Source organism: Zeugodacus cucurbitae, chromosome 3 (assembly GCF_028554725.1).
Source record: "Zeugodacus cucurbitae isolate PBARC_wt_2022May chromosome 3, idZeuCucr1.2, whole genome shotgun sequence".
Taxonomy (NCBI): Eukaryota; Metazoa; Arthropoda; class Insecta; order Diptera; family Tephritidae; genus Zeugodacus; species Zeugodacus cucurbitae.
In genome coordinates, this window is record NC_071668.1 from 55,321,134 (window position 1) to 55,336,099 (window position 14,966).

Genomic DNA, 14,966 nt, shown 5'->3' on the forward strand with positions numbered 1-14,966 from the left:
AACTTTAAAACTAATGAACAGATTTTAAAACACCATGTGACTTTTTTGTACAGAATTTCTCAAACTTTGAAACTGTGTATCGTAAAAATTTTTAAAATTAATATTTCATAGCAAAAAAGAAAAATTTTTTTTTTTAATTTTTAACAATTTATGCCCCCCCTTCGATTTTTTTCGAAAATATCTTAAAATGTTCCTTATTTCATCACCTTTTTACCCCCTAAAGGGAATTTAGGGACAGCAATATTTGTATGAGCTACACATAAAAAACCAACTCAGAACATGATGAAAAATCATTGATTTATGCACTATTATTATCAGAATTTAGCGTAACCCAAGATTAACGACGTGGACGTAGCAGACATTTAATCCCTTTTTGTTTTTTTTTTATTTTTAAATATTTTTTTTAATTTTTTTGTATTTTTCAAATTTTTAATTTTGTTTTTTTTTTGTTTTTGTTTTTTATTTAAAATTATCACGTACTTGAATCTAATCTACGCTCTTACGCTAAATTCTGATAATATATATATATTTTTGGCGTAGGAACCGCTTTAAGCGATTATGGCCAATCCAACAGAGTGCGCCACTCATTCCTCCTTTTTGCTTTTTGGCGCCAACTGGAAACACCAAGTGAAGCCAGGTCACTTTGCACTTGGTCTTTCCACCGGAGTGGAGGTCGTCCTCTTCCGCGGCTTCCTCCAGCGGGTACTGCATCGAATACTTTCAGAGCTGGAGTGTTTTCTTCCATCCGTACAACATGACCTAGCCAGCGTAGCCGCTGTCTTTTATTCGCTGAACTATGTCAATGTCGTCGTATAAATCGTACAGCTCATCGTTCCATCGTCTGCGGTATTCGCCGTTGCCAATGTTTAGAGGACCATAAATCTTACGCAAAACCTTTCTCTCGAAAACCCCAAGAGTCGTCTCATCGGATGTTGTCATCGTCCACGCTTCTGCACCATAAAGCAGGACGGGATTGATAAGCGACTTGTAGAGTTTGATTTTGGTTCGTCGAGAGAGGACTTTACTTTTCAATTGCCTACTCAGTCCAAAGTAGCACCTGTTGGCAAGAGTTATTCTGCGCTGGATTTCGAGGCTGACATTGTTCGTGTTGTTGATGCTGGTTCCCAGGTATACGAAATTATCTACGACCTCGAAGTTATGACTGTCAACAGTGACGTGGGAGCCAAGACGCGAATGCGCCGACTGTTTGTTTGATGACAGGAGATATTTCGTCTTGTCCTCATTCACCACCAGACCCATACGCTTCGCTTCTTTATCTAGTCTGGAAAACGCAGAACAAACGGCGCGGTTGTTGCTTCCGATGATATCAATATCATCGGCATACGCCAGGAGCTGTACACTCTTGTAGAAGATTGTACCCTCTCTATTTAGTTCTGCAGCTCGAATTATTTTTTCCAACATCAAGTTAAAAAAGTCGCACGATAGTGAGTCACCCTGCCTGAAGCCTCGTTTGGTATCGAACGGCTCTGAGAGGTCCTTCCCGATCCTGACGGAGCTTTTGGTGTTGCTCAACGTTAGCTTTCATAGCCGTATTAGTTTTGCAAATTCTGATAATAATAGTGCATAAATCAATGATTTTTCATCATGTTCTGAGTTGGTTTTTTATTTGTAGCTCATACAAATATTGCTGTCCCAAAATTCCCTTTGGGGGGGTAAAAAGGTGATGAAATAAGGAACATTTTAAGATATTTTCGAAAAAAATCGAAGGGGGCATAAATTGTTAAAAATTAAAAAAAAAAATTTTTCTTTTTTGCTATGAAATATTAATTTTAAAAATTTTTACGATACACAGTTTCAAAGTTTGAGAAATTCTGTACAAAAAAGTCACATGCTGTTTTAAAATCTGTTCATTAGTTTTAAAGTTATGGCGGTTCGAAATTTTTTTTACAAAAAACTTTGGCCCCTTAAACTATGGCAACCCCGCGTTACACAGACCTAAAACCATATGTTTTATTTTAGGTTTTACATGTACTATAAGATATATCATTGCCAAAGAAAATAAAGAACTTTTTCTTTCAAGTGGCTTTTTTCCAGAGAATGCCCCATATGGGTTAATATGTGAGATATGTTAGCAAAACTAAGTGATCGTGGATATAATGTAGTTTGGTGATGAAAATTAGTAAAAACGGCGTAGGAATTATATCAGCACCATATACTATGTATTATGATTTTCGTTATTCTATTGTGCTTTATGTCGAATATATGGATCAATTTGTTTGTTGCTATAATATAATTACATATTTATTTCTATTTCTTTTAAAAATTATTATAAAACTCTCCTTGGCCAGCTTTGGTCTCTTATTGGAGTTGATAAACATAAATATATGTTTATATCATAAACTGTTTGATTTATCTGAAGGAAATATGGTGAAAACATTTAATTTCAATTCTCAATAATAATCATTAGTATCTTCTGACAACGTTCTTCTTAAAATGTGTGAAATCCCCTGACACCCTCGATAAATACAATAGTCCGTTAGAAACACTTTATCATGTATATAATGGAAATAGGTGCTACTGGAGCATATTTATTCTATTTTATTGTTAACTTTGGCATTTATATATGTAGATGGTACTCGTTGTATTCTGAATATAGGATGACGTTTTTCTTCTTAAGTTTTATTTTCACATTAAGTTATAATTAATTATCGCTCTTTTGATGCCCTTCTCTAACGCTGCAACACACCTGGCAATAGCATGGTCACATATGTATACTGATTCAAAATAATAGCTTGAAAGCGCTGAGTGAAATTTGGAATTTTATTTTAAGAAGACTTAAAAAGACTTCTTTGTATAATATCCTACATATGATTGAATATTTTAGAAAGTGCTCAGTTTTTGGTAAAACTTTCTCACACATCTTTCTCATTTACTATTATTAGAAGAAAAAGTAATATTCGTTCGAAAATCATACTTCGTACTCTTATCACTACGAGGCGTGGATGAATAATAGTGCTATTATTATGGGCAATCTTTTTAAATACATATGTATATGTCTATATTTAAATTTGCTACATTTAAAAATGTTCCAAAATTCGTACTATCTAATTTTAAATTTGTAGGAAGAATTTTATGGGAACCTATAAGAGATAGTGTATAGAATAATAGGACAGCGACCGTATATCTAGGCTGTCAAAACACCGCTCCATGATAACGCAACCGCAACAAATTTCGGCACTGATAAGTCGCTTTGGCATACACGCACTATTTTTGAAGTCCATGCCATATGCCGATAACTAAATTTTGAAGTAGTATAAAAGTGCTCGAACGGTATACCAAACCATCAGTTACGCACTGAACTACAGTTGAGTGCGCTTAGTGCAATCTAAACACTAAACATTTTTATTCGTATTCCTAAAGGGATTTCTAAATAACTACTTAAAATGGCTGACAAGAAGAATCTGTTGTTGCTCTTCGACCGTCCCACTGAACCCGTCTTCATGGAGAAGGGACGAGCAGCGGTGTTCGATGTGCCCGACAAGTTCCTCACGGATCGCTACCGTCCAATCGGTAATGAGGTGCAAAGCCGTTTCGGTGAGAAGGCTGAACAACGCATTCCAGTTAGAGATATCTCCATCCCCGATCTACGTCTACCAATGTCATTGCCACGTGATGCGCAATTTTCGCTCTTCATACCGGCTCATCGTCGCATTGCGGGTCGTTTGATTGATATCTTCATGGGTGTGCGTTCCGTTGACGATCTGCAGAGCGTTGCTGTTTATGCACGTGATCGCGTCAATCCATACTTGTTCAATTATGCACTATCTGTGGCATTGCTCCATCGTCCGGACACCAAAGGATTGGATCTGCCATCTTTCGCGCAGAACTTCCCCGACAAATTCGTCGATTCACAGGTATTCCGGAAAGTGCGAGAAGAGGCCACTGTGGTGCCAGACGGTTCGCGTATGCCCATCACCATACCACGTGATTACACCGCTTCGGATTTGGAGCCTGAACATCGACTGTGGTATTTCCGTGAGGATCTTGGTATCAATCTTCATCATTGGCATTGGCATTTGGTATACCCATTTGAGGCTGGCGATCGTGCCATTGTGAATAAGGATCGTCGTGGTGAACTCTTCTACTACATGCATCAACAAGTGGTTGCCCGTTACAATTTGGAGCGCTTCAGTAACAATCTGGCACGAGTTGTACGTTTCAATAATTTGCGTGAACCCATTGCTGAGGGCTACTTCCCTAAGATGGATTCATTAGTATCGAGTCGCGCATGGCCACCACGTGTTGAGGGTACGATATTGAGAGATCTGAACCGTGAGTTGGACCAAATCAATGTGGATGTGAGTGACATGGAGCGCTGGAGGGATCGCATCTTCGAGGCTATATCCCAAGGATTCGCCACCGATGTAAGTATACACAATAAGTCTAAGGCACGATTCTCGTAATTCGTATCTAAATATTCGTAATATAATGCAATTTCAGGAGAGTGGCAATCGTGTACCATTAGACGATGTTCGTGGTATTGATATTTTGGGTAATATTATGGAATCGTCCATACTTTCACCAAATCGTAGCTTGTATGGTGACTTCCATAACTTGGGTCATGTGTTCATTTCTTACTCTCACGACCCTGATCATCGTCATTTGGAAAGCTTTGGTGTCATGGGTGATTCTGCCACTGCTATGCGTGATCCCGTTTTCTACAGATGGCATGCATACATCGATGATATCTTCCAGGAACATAAGACCCGTTTAACCCCCTATACACTACCGGAACTCAACTACGATGGTATTTCTGTAACTGGTGTACAAGTAAGTCCCGAAGGTGGTCGGCCAAATGTATTGCAAACCTTCTGGCAGCAATCCGATGTTGATCTCTCACGCGGCATGGACTTTGTGCCACGCGGCAATGTGTTCGCACGTTTCACCCATCTCCAACACGCTCCATTCACCTACACCATCAACGTCAACAATGACAGCGGTGCTCAACGTTTCGGCACAGTGCGCATCTTCTTGGGACCCAAGACAGATGAGCGCGGACAGGGAATGCTATTCAAGGATCAACGTTTACTCATGATTGAATTGGATAAATTCATTGTGTCATGTAAGTATTAAGTTGTGTGCGAGTCTTAATTATAAGATATAAGATATAATTATCTTATATTAAATCAAATCTTATTCAACCAACAGTAAACCCTGGCCAAAACACCATTCGTCGTCGCTCCACCGAATCCAGTGTCACCATACCCTTCGAACGTACTTTCCGTAATTTGGACGTGAATCGCCCAGCTGCCGGTAGTGCTGAAGAGCTCGAATTCAACTTCTGCGGTTGCGGTTGGCCCAACCACATGCTCATTCCTAAAGGCTTACCCGAAGGTATGAACTGTGAACTGTTTGTTATGGTGTCCGACTACGATCAGGATAGGGTAAGTGACAAAAAGATCCCGAATGCAAAAGTACTTTTCCAACCTTATATAAACTAATTATCGCAGATCGAGCAACAATTGGTTGGTTCTTGCAGTGATGCTGCATCATACTGTGGCGTGCGCGATCGTCTCTATCCCGATCGTCGTGCCATGGGCTATCCATTCGACCGTCTCTCTCGTGCTGGCGCCGATCGCCTCGTCAATTTCTTGACTCCCAATATGAGCATTGTTGATGTGGTAGTACGTCACGATAACCGCGTTGTGTGAGGCAGCGCCTAAATAATTTGCGGTATGATGAGAATGGCATTATCTGTGGACCTATGACTTGATGTTAGTACACAAATTTATATTATCATACTAATTATGTATCATATTACATATACGAGCCTATATATAAAGAGAATAAACATTATATAATGTGCAATACAATTTACCTATAGTATATTACCAGAAACTTAGAATATGACAAGATTTCCGTTATTGTCCGTACAACAACCTAAATCACAAACAGGCAATAGTGCAGACTTGACTGATATGAAATTCTTCGCATTTAATAACTATCACCTGACATGGTAGTGATCGAGTATTTATGGGCTTTATTGGAAAACAATTTTAGAAAGGTTCACATAAGTAGCAGAGAGCAGTTGCAAATAAAAAATAAATTGAAAATAAGAAATATTTCAATGCAAACATCGTAAAACCCGGCGGCGGCGGCGTTATTTCGGAATAACTGCTTTAATAGGGAGTTATCTCAGTTAACTCCGTTTGCTAACTCCCATTTAATCCTCAAAATTTTAGTGAGTTAGTGGGAGTTCGTGGCATTTTCGTTTGAAACATTGTTAAACATGGCCGCTTTTTATCTATTGTGAATGAAAATATGCAATACTGACAGCTGTTTTTCAATTAAATGTAAACAAAACATACGCATGCTAATTTTTTTTAAATGGAAGTTCTAATAATAACGTATTTATGTCTATTTTTTTAATAATTAGTGATTTTGTACTATTTGTGCGGATGACAACCGCAATAATTGCTTTCTATCCAATTTTATTTCACCAAAATGGAAATATTATTGTCAATCAGCTGTTATGGGAGTTTATAACTCGCTTTGCTGCCGTCTGTCACCCACAAAATTGGAACTGATTAAAAGCGCAGTTAATCGGGAATAACTCTGCCGTCTGTCTAGCGTATAAAGAGTCAATGACTGCTGGGCTAAATGCCTAGCTGCGATCAAAGCGAAAACTGAAACAAAGAAACCATTTCTTATAGTTGCATGCTAAAACTTTGCTTAAGCAACTTGCGAATTGGGTTGTTGAACAAATCCATATATTTCGGAAGGGATGATTACTGATGATGAGATGTGGTTCAGTTAAGAAAACGTCAAGCGAAAGTGATGGTACTAGACGAATCACGGTGACCCAACGCAAACGGTGTCCAAAAAAGGATTGAAGTGGGTAGGGAAGGTTTAGCTATGCGTTTTATGACTTTCACAGTATTTGACAGACAATAATTTACTTTGAGCTACCCTTCAACGGTCAAAATTAATTCGTTCCTTACGACAATAGGTTGGGCCTTTCCAGTAATGCAGACATTTCTGGCTACTTCTCGCAGTTTGCTCAGATGATGTTATGTTGGCTGATGCTGATTCGAAACTGCGCATCGATATACATGCAAATTTGCATTTTTGAACTAAAAAATTTGCGAAATATTTATAATCAGTTGTTGACGAGTTGAAAAATTGATTCCAAAAGTAGCGAACTACTTCAAAATCATAAAATGTTACCCGGATGATGTCTTTTTTATAGCAGCTGCTCATAAAATATTTTTTGGCATCCTGAATATTAAGCCAATTTGAGATAATGGGAATAATTTAGAACAGTAGAATTAATACGTGTCCGTTCGCAATTGGGTGTCTAGATAGTACTTATTTTAAAATATGGAGGATGTCAACAACCGTAAAGACAACCATTCCATAATAATGAAGGTAAGCTTCATTTTGCAATTAATTCGGAGTATAGTACCGAGTATTTAAAAAATGTTATTTTGTAGGCCATATGTTACAATCAAATTTTTTGTATGTATTTATAGGCTACCCAGGGAATTGCCATGACGCGAAAGTATGGAAAAACAAGTAAGGAAGGGCTAAGTTCGGGTGTAACCAAACATTTTATACTTTCGCAATTTATATATTTAACTTTATTTAGATTATATAATACACAATTTGACCCACATATTCGTCATATATATTGTATAAAGTCCATTGAAAGTTGGAAACCATAATATTAGGTTAGAAGCACCGAGGTCCTCGTGTTCGACATATGGGGCCTTAAAAACCTATCTTCCGATTTCGGCGATTTTTAGAATGGGGCTGCCACACTATTAACATAATACTTGTGCAAAGTTCTGCACCGATATCTTCACTAGTGTTTACTTTATATATTGTAAAGTAAACGATTCAGATCGTCTTCAAAGTTCTGGTATATAGGAAGTAGGCGTGGTTGTGAAGCGATTTGACCTATTTTCACAACATATCATTGGGATGTAAGGAAACTATTACAAACCAAGTTTCATTGAAATCGGTCGAGTAGTTCCTGAGATATGGTTTTTGACCCATAAGTGGGCGACGCCACGCCCATTTTCCATTTTGTAAAAAAAATCTGAGTGCAGCTTTCATCTGCCATTTCTTATGTGAAATTTAGTGTTTCTGACGTTTTTCGTTAGTGAGTTAACCCACTTTTAGTAATTTTCAACCTAACTTTTGTATGGGAGGTGGGCGTGGTTATGATCCGATTGCTTTCATTTTTGGACTGTATAGGGAAATGGCTAAAAAACGACTGCAGAAAGTAGCTCTATTGGTTTGCGAGATATATACAAAAAAACCGATTTGGGGGAGGGGCCACACCCACTTCCCCAAAAAAATTACATCCAAATATGCCCCTTCATAGTGCGATCCTTCATACCAAATTTTATTTCCATAGCTTTATTTATGGCTTAGTTATGGCACTTTATGTGTTTTCGGTTTTCGCCATTTTGTGGGCATGGCAGTGGTCCGATTTTGCTCATTTCTATCCTCATCCTATGGTGTCAAGAAATAAGTGTGCCAAATTTCATCAAGATATCTTAATTTTTACTCAAGTTACAGCTTGCACAGACGGACGGACGGACGGACAGACAGACATTCGGATTTGAACTCCACTCTTCACCCTGATCACTTTGGTATATATAACCCTATATCTAACTCATTTAATTTTGGGTGTTACAAACAACCGTTATGTGAACAAAACTATAATACTCTCTTTAGCAACATTTGTTGCGAGAGTATAATAACCCAATATTCAAAGCTTATCACGACTGGCCAAGTTGAGCTGGCTGAGAATGCAGTTATTATAGGCGACTCTTCTTACTCTATTTCAAAGTTTCTAATAACTCTATACAGAGACAACGGAAACCTCAACTGGGAACAGAGTACTTTCAATTATTATATTAGATCAACAAGAGCCCACATTGAGCAGCATAATTAAACAAGTTTAGAGATCAACATCTGAACATTAAATGAAGATCTAGTTACAGTTTTGTAAACTATTTCTAAATTCAATTAGAAATTTCGATTTTTTCTGTCCGAGCGCCATTACTTCGTCGTGATGTGCGTGCTCCTTTTCTTCATCATATAATCTAAAACAGTAATGTTTCATTGTCTGAATCAACTTTTCGCTTCTTAGCATATGTCCTCGAAGGTATTGTGGAGTAACGATATACTTAGTAACGTATACTTCATGAAATGCATTATAAAATACATTACCGTTATGCCGATTAAGTTATTCCGTGCGGGGAAGCTGTTCCCTTGTCTCATCAATGTCCTGTTGAACTTTTTGCATCTCTTGAAGCTCTTACCCCCACAGAAACGACTTATTTTTCGGCCAGTCCCGCCGGACTCTCACAAGCAACTTCAACGTACTTGTTGCAACTACTTCGTTGCCTAATCTCTTGATTTAAAAAAACACACAATTTGTATTAAATACACATTACTGAAATTTATAATTGTTAAATTGGATGCATTAAGCCTTCTATGAGAGTGATATTTGAAATTGTCTTCAAAATGGGATCAAGTTATCGCAGAAAATGATGTATATTTGGCCTAAATCGAATTATTCCAAGTACGCTAAAATAAAACTTTTAATTTAATGCAAATATTATTGAGGCCTTTTAACTACAGTGGAACTTCTCTAACTCGAATCATATTAATCCACTAAAAAACTTCGAGTTATAGAAATTTTAATTTTTCAAAAAGCAGTAAAATATAGATCTACCCACAGTTTTAGTTATTTACTTCGCAAAAAGTTTTATCTAAATGCATTAAAACATGTATTCTGTAATTTTGTTTGTTGCATTTTGTTATTGTTTTGCTCTTAACGTCTGTATCTCATGCCTTTGTAACATGATTTAGTTATGCAATCCATAAGTTCAATATCATATTTTTTGTTCGCTTCCCTTAAAATTGTTCCTTGATTCCCGATTCTGTTCTTGTTGTTCATCAATGATATACCTTCTGTAATTAAGTTTTCAGAAATTTTATTATATGCGGATGATGTAAAATTTTTTAAATCATATACTTCTCATACCGAAAGGACTGAGTTGCAATCGGATTTAAATAATTTAGTTACTTGGTGTTACAAAAATGATATGCCACTGAATCTTAAAAAATGTGAAACGATGTGCTTTTCCCGTAGAACTGTTGATCTTTCTCCCTATGTAATAATAACTTCAGTTTACAGCAAGTTTTTAGCTTTGTTGATTTAGGAGTTACTATGGACTTCAATTGTCTTAAAAGCTAAAGGTGCTCTTAGCTTTGTTAAACGTTGGTCTAAAGAATTTAGTGATCCGTATGTTACTAAAATTCTTTTTACAACATTGGTAAGGCCTATATTGGAGTATGGTTCTGTGGTATGGAATCCTAGCTATCAATCCCATTCTGATAAGCTTGAGTCCGTTCAAAAACAATTTTTACTTTTTGCTTTAGGCCACTTACATTGGGATTCAAGATTGAATCTTCCCAGGTATACTAGTCGTTTAAAACTTATAAATCTTCCCACACTCATTAGTCGCAGAGAAATGCTAGGTATAATATTCTTAGTAAAACTTCTGAATGGTTTAGCTACAAACTAATTCCTATTGTCTGATATTAAGTTTAATATCCCATTGCGTTCAACTAGGCAGTTTAGACCATTACTTCTAAAATCTTCTAGAACAAATTTTGAGTTAAACGAACCATTCCGCCGAATATGTCAGGATTTTAATTCTCATTCCAGCACATTTGATCCATCTCACTCAATATTTAGCATCAAAAAAACTATTTTGTCTTCTCTTAATAAGTAATATTCAGAAATTTTTAACTTTTTGTTTTTATAAATTTTAAAATTTCAGCTGTTGAAATGGTTCTTTCTGTAGTTGAGCAGTTTGAGAACTGAACGCTTAAAAATCTCTTGCCTTCCTAGACTCGGCAAATTCCGCTCGTATGCGAACTGCGCCCCACGCGTCGATTGGGCGGGATGAGGGTAATCGTTTGGGTTTATTATAGTACAATTTTAAATTTTGTGTTATGTCCTGGTCGAAAAGTTCGATTTATGAAAGGAAATTTGTATGAGATTTGACTTCTATTGCCAATTTAAGAGTTCGAGTTATGGAAGTTCCACTGTATATATTTTATTATTATCCCCAGAAATGAATTGTTCACTGAAATATGAATCAAGCTGTGTTTTAAAAAGTGAACTATTAAAATAAATGCTGATTTCAATCAGACAATGAGATGGATAATGAAATAGTATTATGGGAAATTGTTATTAACCAATTTCAACTATTTTAAATCTCTGACATAAAAATGCAGAGAAAATGTTACATACCAAATAAATTCGTTATATAATCATATGTACCGAGTTTCATCAATATATCCCAATTTTTACTCAAGCTTGTACAGACGAACGGCCGGATATATGGACTTCAACAAGCCTCATACTTGATTGAAAAGATTCTTCCTTCTTATCTTGAAGAGTGGATAATCATATGTCTAACTCTTACAAATATATTACAGAGTAGGGCGTCAATTAATTTTCTTCGAAAAATATAACGATCCACGCTTTCAATTCTTGTCAACGAAAGGCGGGGAAAAATAATATTGTTATCTTTATATTTTTATAGAACCGCAATCGCTTGCAAATATGTATGTACATATTTAAATTTCAGATTTACCGAATTTTTTAAATGGTTATTTTTATTCAAATTTGAAATATCTACTTTAATAATTATATGTGAAGATTTATGGGAAACTATAAGAGATAGTGAATCGAATAATAGGGCAGCGACCGCATGCCTAGGCTGTCAAAACACCGCTCCATGATAACGCAACCGCAACAAATTTCGGCACTGATAACTCACGTTGGGACATACGCACTATTTATGAAGTCCATGTCATATACCCATAATTAAATTTTAGATTAGTATAAAAGAGCTCGAACGGTATACCAAGCCATCAGTTACGCACTGAACTACAGTTGAGTACGCTTAGTGCAATCAAAAACTAAAATTTTTTATTCGAATTTCAAAAGGAATTCTCTAAATAACTACTTAAAATGGCTGATAAGAAGAATCTGTTGTTGCTCTTCGACCGTCCCACTGAACCAGTCTTCATGGAGAAGGGACGCGCAGCGGTGTTCGATGTGCCCGATAAGTTCCTCACGGATCGCTACCGTCCCATCGGTAATGAGGTGCAAAGCCGTTTCGGTGAGAAGGCCGAACAACGCATTCCAGTTAGGGATATCTCCATCCCCGATCTACGCCTACCTATGTCACTGCCACGCGATGCACAATTTTCGCTTTTCATACCGGCTCATCGTCGCATTGCGGGTCGTTTGATTGACATCTTCATGGGTGTGCGTTCAGTTGATGATCTGCAGAGTGTTGCTGTGTATGCACGTGATCGCGTCAATCCATACTTGTTCAATTATGCACTATCTGTGGCATTGCTCCATCGTCCGGACACCAAAGGGCTGGATCTGCCATCTTTCGCGCAGAACTTCCCCGACAAATTCGTCGACTCACGTGTATTCCGACAGGTGCGCGAAGAGGCCACTGTGGTGCCAGATGGTTCGCGTATGCCAATCACCATACCACGTGATTACACCGCTTCGGATTTGGAGCCTGAACATCGGCTGTGGTACTTCCGTGAGGATCTTGGTGTCAATCTTCATCATTGGCATTGGCATTTGGTATATCCATTTGAGGCTGGCGATCGTGCCATTGTGAATAAAGATCGTCGTGGTGAACTCTTCTACTACATGCATCAACAAGTGGTTGCCCGTTACAACTTGGAGCGCTTCAGTAACAATCTGGCACGAGTTGTACGTTTCAATAATTTGCGTGAACCCATTGCTGAGGGCTACTTCCCTAAGATGGATTCATTAGTATCAAGTCGGGCATGGCCACCACGTGTTGAGGGTACGATATTGAGAGATCTGAACCGTGAGTTGGACCAAATCAATGTGGATGTGAGTGACATGGAGCGCTGGAGGGATCGCATTTTCGAGGCTATATCTCAAGGATTCGCCACCGATGTAAGTATTCACAATAAGTATAAGGGCACGGTTCTCATAATTCGTATCTAAATATTCGTAATATAATGCAATTTCAGGAGAGTGGCAATCGTGTACAATTAGATGATGTTCGTGGTATTGATATTTTGGGTAACATTATGGAATCGTCCATACTTTCACCAAATCGTAGCTTGTATGGTGACTTCCATAACTTGGGTCATGTGTTCATTTCCTACTCTCACGACCCTGATCATCGTCATTTGGAAAGCTTTGGTGTCATGGGTGATTCTGCCACTGCTATGCGTGATCCCGTTTTCTACAGATGGCATGCATACATCGATGATATCTTCCAGGAACATAAGACCCGTTTAACCCCCTATACACTACCGGAACTCAACTACGATGGTATTTCTGTAACTGGTGTACAAGTAAGTCCCGAAGGTGGTCGGCCAAATGTATTGCAAACTTTCTGGCAGCAATCCGATGTTGATCTCTCACGCGGCATGGACTTTGTGCCACGCGGCAATGTGTTCGCACGTTTCACCCATCTCCAACACGCTCCATTCACCTACACCATCAACGTCAACAATGACAGCGGTGCTCAACGTTTCGGCACAGTGCGCATCTTCTTGGGACCCAAGACAGATGAGCGCGGACAGGGAATACTATTCAAGGATCAACGTTTACTCATGATTGAATTGGATAAATTCATTGTGTCATGTAAGTATTAAGTTGTGTGCGAGTCTTAATTATAAGCCTTTATAAATCAAATCTAATTCAACCAACAGTAAACCCTGGCCAAAACACCATTCGTCGTCGCTCCACCGAATCCAGTGTCACCATACCCTTCGAACGTACTTTCCGTAATTTGGACGTGAATCGCCCAGCTGCCGGTAGTGCTGAAGAGCTCGAATTCAACTTCTGCGGTTGCGGTTGGCCCAACCACATGCTCATTCCTAAAGGTTTGCCCGAAGGTATGAACTGTGAACTGTTTGTTATGGTGTCCGACTACGATCAGGATAGGGTAAGTGACAAAAAGATCCCGAATGCAAAAGTACTTTTCCAACATTATATAAACTAATCGCAGATCGAGCAACAATTGGTTGGTTCTTGCAGTGATGCTGCATCATACTGTGGCGTGCGCGATCGTCTCTATCCCGACCGTCGTGCCATGGGCTATCCGTTCGACCGTCTCTCTCGTGCTAGCGCCGATCGCCTCGTCAATTTCTTGACCCCCAATATGAGCATTGTGGATGTGGTAGTACGTCACGATAACCGCGTTGTGTGAGGCAGCGCCTGAACGATTTGTGGGAACGATGTTGCGACTATTTGATGACCTATGACTCGATATTATTACGAAAATTTATATTATTATACTACATATTTCAAAAAGATAAATTATAGCAGAACTGTTGGGAGATTAAATTGACTTTTTATAATGCAAATTTGAAATGCGTTATATTTTTATTTTTCTAGTCATTTGGTGTTGCGCCTTAATTGTCATGTTAATTCGTCGAACACTCTATATAGTACCCTTCAACATTTGGATAATAAATATGCAAAATATCATGAAAAATTTAAAAAAAATCAATCCCATGTGTTGAATAAAAAGATTTTACATATGTTGCCTTAGTAGTATTCTTGCATTAAAAACCATCCATGCAATCACTAGCTCCCTTTACACAAACAATTTATATTGATTGCTCCATTTATTTTATGAAAGTCATTGCTGATATTTCTATAGAATTCAGCAGCAAAAGTTTAGCTGACAGGTATTTATCACGACATACGAGCGCATTATCCTTGACATTGTGTCAAGGATGAATGTAGTCAACACCTAGTAATGCTATGCAATTTATCACATTCTATATCTACAGTGTAATTAAAAATGATGTGCATATAATTTGTACATGTAACGAAAGGAATACATACCCAGCAGTAAAATATGAGGGTACGTTCTCTAAGTGCTAGTTTCACA

At 37.9% G+C, this 14,966-nt stretch overlaps 2 protein-coding genes across 2 annotated transcripts; both read left to right on the forward strand.

Moving 5' to 3' along the window:
- Nucleotides 1-3,280: 3,280 nt before the first annotated feature.
- LOC128920184 (phenoloxidase 2-like) lies at nt 3,281-5,822 on the forward strand. Its single transcript, XM_054226842.1, has 4 exons — nt 3,281-4,385; nt 4,462-5,083; nt 5,170-5,405; nt 5,472-5,822. The coding sequence occupies exons 1-4, from the start codon at nt 3,405-3,407 to the stop codon at nt 5,670-5,672; spliced, it is 2,040 nt and encodes a 679-aa protein (XP_054082817.1). The 5' UTR covers nt 3,281-3,404; the 3' UTR covers nt 5,673-5,822.
- A 5,831-nt stretch (nt 5,823-11,653) lies between these two features.
- Nucleotides 11,654-14,440, forward strand: LOC128920186 (phenoloxidase 2-like). The gene is made up of 4 exons (XM_054226844.1): nt 11,654-13,009; nt 13,087-13,708; nt 13,777-14,012; nt 14,076-14,440. The coding sequence occupies exons 1-4, from the start codon at nt 12,029-12,031 to the stop codon at nt 14,274-14,276; spliced, it is 2,040 nt and encodes a 679-aa protein (XP_054082819.1). The 5' UTR covers nt 11,654-12,028; the 3' UTR covers nt 14,277-14,440.
- The last annotated feature ends 526 nt before the right edge of the window (nt 14,441-14,966 follow it).